The 9,025-nt window shown below is 35.0% G+C and overlaps 1 protein-coding gene across 2 annotated transcripts in view; it reads left to right on the top strand.

Moving 5' to 3' along the window:
- Positions 1-228: 228 nt before the first annotated feature.
- The window catches only part of LOC150104591 (lysosome-associated membrane glycoprotein 5-like), a 94,068-nt gene continuing 85,271 nt past the window's right edge, over positions 229-9,025 (top strand). The window contains exon 1 of one of the 2 annotated variants that reach the window (XM_090395798.1): positions 229-349. In XM_090395798.1, coding sequence (XP_090251924.1) covers positions 286-349 — 64 coding nt within the window. In that variant the 5' untranslated portion in view covers positions 229-285. The remainder of the gene's footprint in view (positions 350-9,025) is intronic. The other variant, XM_090395799.1, reaches the window with a different exon arrangement.

The following is a 9,025-nucleotide window of genomic DNA, read 5'->3' as shown; positions in this document are numbered from 1 at the left end:
GAACTACAATCAGTTATGCCATTCTTGCTTTGCGATTCAATCACTCGCTTCCTATTTTCTTGTGTTCGCCGCTTAATCACAGGTGGTTACTCCTTTCTCGATGACACAGGTCTAGAGAGCGAGTAGACAACACGTGGAAACGCAAGAATCGATCGCCCGTTGGCAACTGACACTCTCGAAAGTATTCGCTCCTTGTGTGCCGTTCCTCTGGCTTCGAGGCTAGACCGTGTTATGTTTCCTCCTTGAGCTGAGTAAAGAGGCAGAAGAGATTTCTTCGGCCGAAGGATGCTGAGTTGTGGTCAGACTGTGGAGGTGTCTACACTGTTTCTCCTCTTTTTCATGATGGACGGTAAGTTAAACTTTCCGACTATGTTCTGTCCAGTGAAACCTGTTCTCTAAGCTGGGAAGCTTAGGAAGGTCTGTGCATTGCAGCTATATGCTTCAGCATCGTGACATCGATGTCGACTACGTTGCAGTGCAGTAGAGACACCCAGTAAGGTCAATAGAACAAACCGTACATCACACTGCGGTTGATTCGCTAGGATTCTAAGCTAAATTTCGAATACAGTAGTGACACAGAATTCAAATAGCCATTTTTAATCGCGAACTCTACAAAAATCTACCAGAAATTGCATAATGTATAGGCTTAATAGCATATTCTAATATTTTTCTTTGTTTAATTATGGTTTGTGTGTGTTTATTTGTCTTTACTTACTAGGCCCGTGAACTGATGTCACAAGTATGGCAAGTGGAAAGTTCATTGACTTCGAAATCGAGGTCACTAAAATAATATAAATGTGATCACACACACACACACACACACACATACAAATTTCAATGTTATTTCAAGTTTTATTTATATCTACTGTTTTATACACCTCAGTGGCAATGAACAGTTTTATTAATGCATTCGATATGAGCAAAAGAAAAGCTAAGGATTTAAAAAAAATAATAATAAACAAATACTCTGTTTTATATTGCTGCTGTGCTGTATGGTTTAGTAGTTAGTTCTGAATTGTGTTTGAATGGAGTGTACAGCATGATTATCTTAACGTATTTACACATATTTCACATCTGTTCATCTCGACGTATAATAGTAATTTTTAAATGAACGAATATTCGGACCACAGTAAATTTTATCGACCAAATTCGGATTTCGTTTGATCCAGCAAAAATGTACCTATCTATGATGAACAATTGTGATTTTTTTTATTATCATCTATTATACATTGTGACTTTATAAATCACTGGAGATTTTTGTCCCTTTCAAGATTAGTTTGAAGTCATTCCTGGTTGAAACGAAGGAGCTTAGAAAATGTCAAAAAAAAAAAAAAATCACTTATGTATCCATGAACTCCAGGTTCTGGGTTGTGTGACTAATCCAATTCTTTGGCGTTGACCACCGAATGGCGTCAATTCTGTCCGCCAATACTCAGGAAACAATTCGAAAAACGATTCTGATGAAAAACTGTCAATGAATTGTGATTTTTGTTAAAGTTGGACAGCATCACTACTACTTTATACGAAATCAAGATGCATTTCCACAACACGAGTGATGCGTACAGTGGAATGATTCTCTGGCGATTGCAATTTTAATCGCGCCCAGTGAATCTTGCTCCTCTAAGAAACATCTTAATATCGCGGAACGCACTGCAATGTTATAGTCTACGTATATTTCAGAACTTGTTATGTTCATATCACGGTGCATTTGACACGAATAGAGTAGAAATGCAACTCTACTCACAGTTCGATGTAAGTTAAATATCAAGAGTTCCTTGGACACAATTTCTGTTATATATAGCTAAGCAATCTTTCAGGACTCTTACTCCCTAATAGGATCCATCTGGTCTTCATTATCTGTCTTCCATTGATGTGATAAGAAGTTGTTGCTAGGGACAAAGAATTTAAGAACACTTGTCATCATTTTATGAGCTAAGTTTTATAATAAAAGTGCTTCTGTGATGCATTTTGGGCTGGATAAAGGTGAATTATCATCACACAATATACTTTTGCTTTCAAAAAATTATATTGATAATTAATTGATTACTAGAATAACTATAGTGATCGATGATCCCTGTTAGTTTAGGAATCCCATGATGGAACTTCGATCACTACAAAATTTGCATATTTTCTTTAATTGTTTGAAACGTGTTTTTGTTTTGTGCTTTTAATTAACGTGCGAATGTTAAAAACAAGGCCAGAATGTTTAAAATACCGTGAACAAATAAAAAAAAAAGTCTTAAGTGTAAAAATGTTCAAAAAAAAAAAAAAAACGAAAAGATAAGATAAGAAACAGCATATTGAAGAAGAGCGAATTTTTATGTACATGGACATCGATTCTTTTTTGGCGGAAAGAAACCGCTGCCAAGCTTATTTATCGTAGTGGTTTATTTTCAGATGACAGGGCAACGGAAAAGCGGGTAAAACGTATTGATTGTTTGAAGTGAGCCCACAAGAAGTGTACGAAAAATCACATCTCACTACAAATGTGTAAAAGTCTTTTTTTTTCCCCTGATCAGTTTTGAATAGTTACAAAGAAAAAAGTTTCTCTGAGATGCCACTCATTTGGATGTGGTGGTTGTTCTGAATTCGATAAAATATATAACAATTATCGATGTATATGATTTTATGTGTTTCATCAGTAATATGATGTTCATAACAGGCACCCGGATGTCACAGTATAAAGAGTGCTTATTGAATAAATCTTATAGATATGATAAAACGTAAATTCCTAAATTAAAATAAATTCATTATCTGTCATAAATCAGTATTATATATCACGCTGAGCACTTTCTGTATTGTACACAACTGTATACAGAAATTGTTTTTGTTCTATTTTTTTCTTTCCTTTTTTTTTAATTTTTAAATTATCCGCGGCATCAGCATCATTTATTAAGAGTGATCTTATAATATTATCTTCATTAGAAAGTATTCAGACCTTACTGTAACTTTCTGTAAACGTTCATGAAGTATTTTTTAACTTAATCTTACCAATAATCTTACCAATAATGACTGTAATGAATATATCTGAGGTGGTGGGAAGTGATATGAAAGAGCAAAAAAGTAAGGTAGGGAGAGGTATTTGTTCAGTTGCAAATGGGGAGGTGAATATTATGAATGAAGTAAATGAGAGAGTGGAGGTACAACATGAACAGGGAAACGGGGGGAGTCAGGGTGGACGGGGAGAAACTTTATGAAACATGCGGGTGTTGAATTCAGAAGTGAATGTGTAAGCGGACAAACACAAATTGAGATGGCCTGGGATGGGTGGAAAGAGTTTAGGTGCGAAGAAAGTTGTAGAATTGGTGGTAATATAGAGGAAGTGACAGGGGAAGGTATTGGAGAGTCACATCGCAGGAGTGATGTTCTTAGGACTTGTAGAAGCAGTAATGATTTATTATGTTTATTCACTAATGCTAGAAGTATTCGAAATGAGGGGAACGAAATTGTTGCTTTGCTCGAGTCTGTTCGCCCGCCCCAAAATTGTTGGTATAAGTGAGACGTGGTTAGATGACGATAACATCCTGACAGGAATAGAGATGAACGGATATGATATTTTTCGTGAAGATAGACAGGAAAGAAAGGGAGGAGGAGTACTGTTAATGGTAGCAGATGAGTTGTGCCCATCTAAGGTGGAATTGCAAGATGCAAATAGTGGTCACGGTTTTGAGGCCGTATGGTGTGAGGTAGAAGTTAACAGGATGAAATATTTAGTTGGGTGTTGCTATAGACCTGGTAATATGGAGGGTAATGAGAAGGAAATGTATAGGCAAATTGGCCTAGCTAGCAAGAAACGAGTTATCATTATGGGCGACTTTAATTATGGTAATATAGACTGGAAGCAAGAGACTGCATTTGGGGGTAAAGAAAATGAATTTTTGGAGTTTTTGAAAGATAATTACCTTAGGCAGCACGTAATGGAGGGTACACGAGGATCAAGAGTATTAGATTTGATCATCTCATCAGATGAGGTTATTATAAATGAGGTGTCAAATCTTCCACCAGTTGGTGAGAGTGACCACGAGGTGATCACGTGCAGGGTGACCAGTCATTCGAGGACATCTGTTAGAAAGGGATATATGTGCAATTATAAGACTGGTAATTACGAAAAGCTCAGGAAACAGCTTGCGATAATAAATTGGAAAGAGGAACTGGATGGAAAGGATATCAATGCTGCTTGGGCCATACTCAAGAACTATTTGGTGGAGGCAATATCAGAGTGTATTCCAAGGGTCAAGAGGGCAAACAGAGTGGGTGTAAAATGGATGAATCAAGAGATAAAGTATGCAATATGGAAGAAGAAGGTATTATGGAAGAAACACAAAATGAGTATATATAATAACCAGTTGCATAATTAATATAAAAGTTGCATAATAGTTTAATTTGCATGAAAAGGACAAAGAGCAGGCGAGGAAGGTGACTAGCTCGATAAGGGTAGCAAAAATGCAGTATGAGCAGCAGTTAGCTAAAGCGGCCAAAAAAATCCTAAGGAGTTTTTTCTATATATCGCCAGTAGAAGAAAGAATGATTATGGTAGGATGGGATTGATTGGTGAAAACGGAGGAATGATAACCGCTGCGGAGGATATAGTTGAGATATTTAGTGAGCAATTTCTAAAGGTATTTCATTCTTGTGAATGTGACATCATGCAGAACTTGAAAGCAGTGGGAGAGGAGGAGGAACTGTTAGTAAGTGAACAGGAGGTATATGAGGAATTGAATAGACCTGATGTAAATAAGGCTGTGAGACTTGATGCTATTCCACCACATGTCTTGAGAGAATGTGCCAGAGAGTTAACAACAGCTTTTGTATATCTTTTCAACATGAGTCTCTCACTGGGTCAAGTTCCAAAAGAGTGGAAAGAGGGTAAAATTGTTCCAATTCATAAGGGAGGTGATAAGAGTAAGGCTTTGAATTATAGACCAGTCTGTGTGTCTGGAGTTGTGGTCAAGGTATTAGATAAGTTAGTTAGGAATAAAGTTCAGAATTGGGTTGACAACAGAAAAATACTCTTTGGTGGCCAACATGGATTTACTAAAGGAAAATCATGCTTTAGCAACCTGCTTACTTTTTATAATAAAGTGACAAATGCGTTGGATAAGGGTATTGCATATACAGTGGTATATTTAGATTTTGCAAAGGCGTTTGATAAATTGCCACATGACAAGCTGGTAACTAAATTGGAATGGATGGGACTGAACGGTAGATTGGTTCACTGGATTGGAGATTGGTTGTCTGATAGGTATCAGCGAGTTGTCTATGGAGGAGCGATATCCCAGAAGAGGAAAGTTACTAGTGGTGTACCTCAAGGGTGTGTTTTGGGTCCATTGCTGTTTAATTTGTATGTAAATGATATCTGGCGAGGTCTGAATGGTGATGTGCAGTTGTTTGCAGATGATGCAAAGTTGGGCAGACTATCAGGAGTAGTGTGGATGCTGTAGCTTTGCAGGAGGACTTGAATACACTGCCTAAATGGGTAAATAAGTGGGGATGTCAATTCAATGTTTCAAAGTGTAAGGTTTTGAAATTTGGGAAGCAGAGATGGGATGTAAAGTACACAATCGGTGCGAATATCTTGGAAGAGGTAGAGGAAATGAGAGATCTGGGAGTGATTGTAGACAAGGACCTAAAATTTCGAGGACATGTTACTAAAATAGTGAAGACAACACAGCGGATAATGGGAATGATGCGGAGGACATTGACTTGTAGAAGTAAGGATGTTATGTTCCTTTGTATGAGGCTTTGATCAGGCCACATATGGATTACTGTGCACAGATCTGGTCACCTGGTTTTCAAAAAGAGGAAATTGCGTTGGAAAAAGTTCAGAGGCGATTGACTAAGGTGGTTTCTGGTCTCTGGAATGTAGAGTATGAAGACAGATTGACAAAATGCAATTTGCAGAAATTGGTGGATAGAAGGAGGAGGGGGGGATATGATTGAGACATATAAGCTGGTAAGTGGTTATTACCAGATTAACGTCGGGGAGGTTTTGCACAGAATGGGTGAGGATAGCAGGAGAATAAGAGGTCATTCCTGGAAACTGTATAAGGAGGGTGTGAGCAAGGGAGTGAGGAGCAGGTTTTTTGCATGAAGATTGGTGAGTGATTGGAATGCTTTGCCCGAGAGTGTGGTGTGTGCAGAGACAGTGAATATATTTAAGGCACAGTATGATAAACTGTGTGTATAACAGTGGACCTCCCACGATGAGTCTTTGACTCCATGGAGGTTTTTATAATAATAATAATAATAATAATAATAATAATAATAATAATATTTTTTCTTCATTAATTATGTTTCAATTTTTATATTATGTTATGCTTCATGTAGTTCGTTATCATTCTAATTATTTGTTAGGAACTTTACGCCATTAATTAAACTAACAATTTTGTACCTTCGAATATTTCCGTTTGAAATTATCGAGTCGCAATAAACATTCACTTTAATTTTTTTAAGGCAAATGTGTATGTAGATTTTTCGGGTATTTCTAGGGCAGATTTTGCTGAAATATTTTGCATTTTTATTAAAATTTGTTGTGTCATATCAGCTTTGGTTTTAATCGAACTCTTTTAGTTACTAAATTATATAAAATGGCACGAAACTAATTCTACAATACTGCACACGAAACTTCTGAGATGTTTATTGTAGTCACTGTAAGCGTGAACATGCTGGATTCATGAGCGAACTATCACATCTAAGTGCAGAGTGACATTCAATCAATAAGCAATTAGTGAATTAATGACTTTTCCGTCCAGGCTTGTGACCTCGGCATTAATACTTTTCATGTGGACAGAAAAACGAAGCTCTTCTTTCAAAAAAATATTTTGAAATATTAATAATTATGATAATGAATGTTAACAGATTTTCAGTTCGGTAACGTAATTAAATCTATAGTAAAGTTATTTATTATTTATATAGTAAAAAAAAAAACTATTTAAAATATTATTTTTTATATTCCGGAACCCCAGCTCTTTAAACTGAACTGAAAATTAAGTGAAAAGTTAATTTTTAAAGTGGAAAAGAAATGGCGATGGAGTAGACTTTTGTGACGACTAGGCTTAAAAGTTAAATTTAATAGGGTTTCAATCGAAGGATATTTTAATTTACATATCTGTTTAAAAATCTTGAAAGTAAAGATGATAAAAAAAAGCACGGGAAAAGACTTGATTAGAGCCGAGATAGTATACAATTAAAAGTGGTGAGCACAAGATAGCAACAACTGAGTGTAGAAAATACATTCGGATAAACAAGACATAAAAACCAATGATTCAAAAATTAACAATGTATGTCTGATGGCGAGGTGAAGGGCTCTTTTTCAATATTCTTTGAAGTTTATTTTTATAAGAAATACAGTATATTATTCGTATAAGAAAAGCTTGCAATTTATAAATTATTGTTGATATTAGCAAATAATATTCATGAAGGTTGCTAATATTCAAATCAAAGAAAGAACATTCGAAAATAGCACATTTTCAATAAATGTAAAATTAAGAAAATGGAAGGTGTATTAAATTTAATTCTTTATTTATCAAAGAAGAAATAATTATGGTAGCAATTCAGAACCTCAAATATTTGGTTCAAAACATCAATTTTTTGGTTGAAAATTGAACTGCGATATAGATAGATTTACGATAGTTATATGATAGTTATTAGATGAGATTAGATAGTTATATAGATTTAAGAAAACGAATGAAAACTTCTGCATTTTATATGTTTCTGTATAGAAACGGCAATGAACATTATTAAAAAAAGACATTTAACTGCATCTGTTTTGTGGTTAGTTCAAAATTTGTTTCGCTGCATGATTACACATTATTACCAGAGTTGGTACCACAAAAGGTAGATTGTGCAGCGCGGATGCAAAACAACTGAATGTAAGTAATCAAAAAGTATGCAGTAAGAAAAAGAAAAGTTAAACAAAAAAAAAAGTACCAATAGCAGAGAAAGCAAAAATAATTCCTTTGGATACAATAATAATTATTGTACCCAAAGGAAGCTTTTAAATATCTTACTTTGTGTATATTCTTGGAAAATTATCATTTTCCAAGAATTAAAAAAGTTACACACACACACACACACACAAGATTTTTTCCAACTGAGAAACTTAAACTTCGTTTTTTTTTTTGTTTTTTTTCCACGAAACAGGAAAATTGGCTGCTCAACCACGTACAGTTAATAAACATAATACATCGATCCCTAGCCTCAGTTGCTTCCGTAATAATTACTTCGAAACCAATCACTGTAATTTTATAAAACATTAAAAAGTGCACTTAATATTTACAAAAGTTTCATTTACTCCCATTAATCTTCGTAAATGTCTTAACTGTTATTGCCCTTAAATTTCACTTACATTGAGCAACAAATTGAAAAATTTGTTTTACTCTGAAGCAATACGCAAGTCTGATTATTATTAATTTCAACTTATGCTATATTCAAATATCAGTTGCATCCCATTCAATTATAGCTGACTGCTTTCTTCGAGATTTCTGTAATTGTCACTATTAACAATTACCAACAGCTATTGGTAATTGTTTTGGGAGTTGTCCTTGCTACTTTTTCGTATATATGACAAATCTGTACGCCAATTAAAAAAATCATCTTTAATTTTTTTTTTAATCACTTATTCTTGGGAACTAATCCTTTATGTACCTGAAAACATCACGTTTCCTATTTTAAAGCTTGAACGAAAAATTTCATCTGACTTAAACATTGTATTAAACAGTGATTTCCATACCATCCTTCAATGGGGCATTGAAAGTGACTAGGTTATCCTTGCCCCACTGAAGGATGGTATGGACATCACTGTTTAAGGCAATGGTTGCAAATGATCGATTAAGCGAAGATAAAATCATACTCAAGAGGTATTAGTATGTATAACGTCCGAGATACGAGTCTTGAATATAATTGGTAATTTGAGGACCTGACATGACGTAAAATGATTTCTCCGTTTTTTTGTTACATTGGGTGAGGGTTACTTAACGTTTCGGAAGCTTCATTTGAATTTTCTAACCAAACCATTGCAGTCAGT

This window comes from Typopeltis vanoorti, chromosome 7 (genome assembly GCF_054136105.1).
Source record: "Typopeltis vanoorti isolate ZY-2024b chromosome 7, IOZ_Tvanoo_1.0, whole genome shotgun sequence".
In the NCBI taxonomy this organism is placed as follows: Eukaryota; Metazoa; Arthropoda; class Arachnida; order Uropygi; family Thelyphonidae; genus Typopeltis; species Typopeltis vanoorti.
The sequence above is the reverse complement of the archived record's forward strand: the minus strand, read 5'-3'. Positions and strand labels throughout refer to the sequence as shown.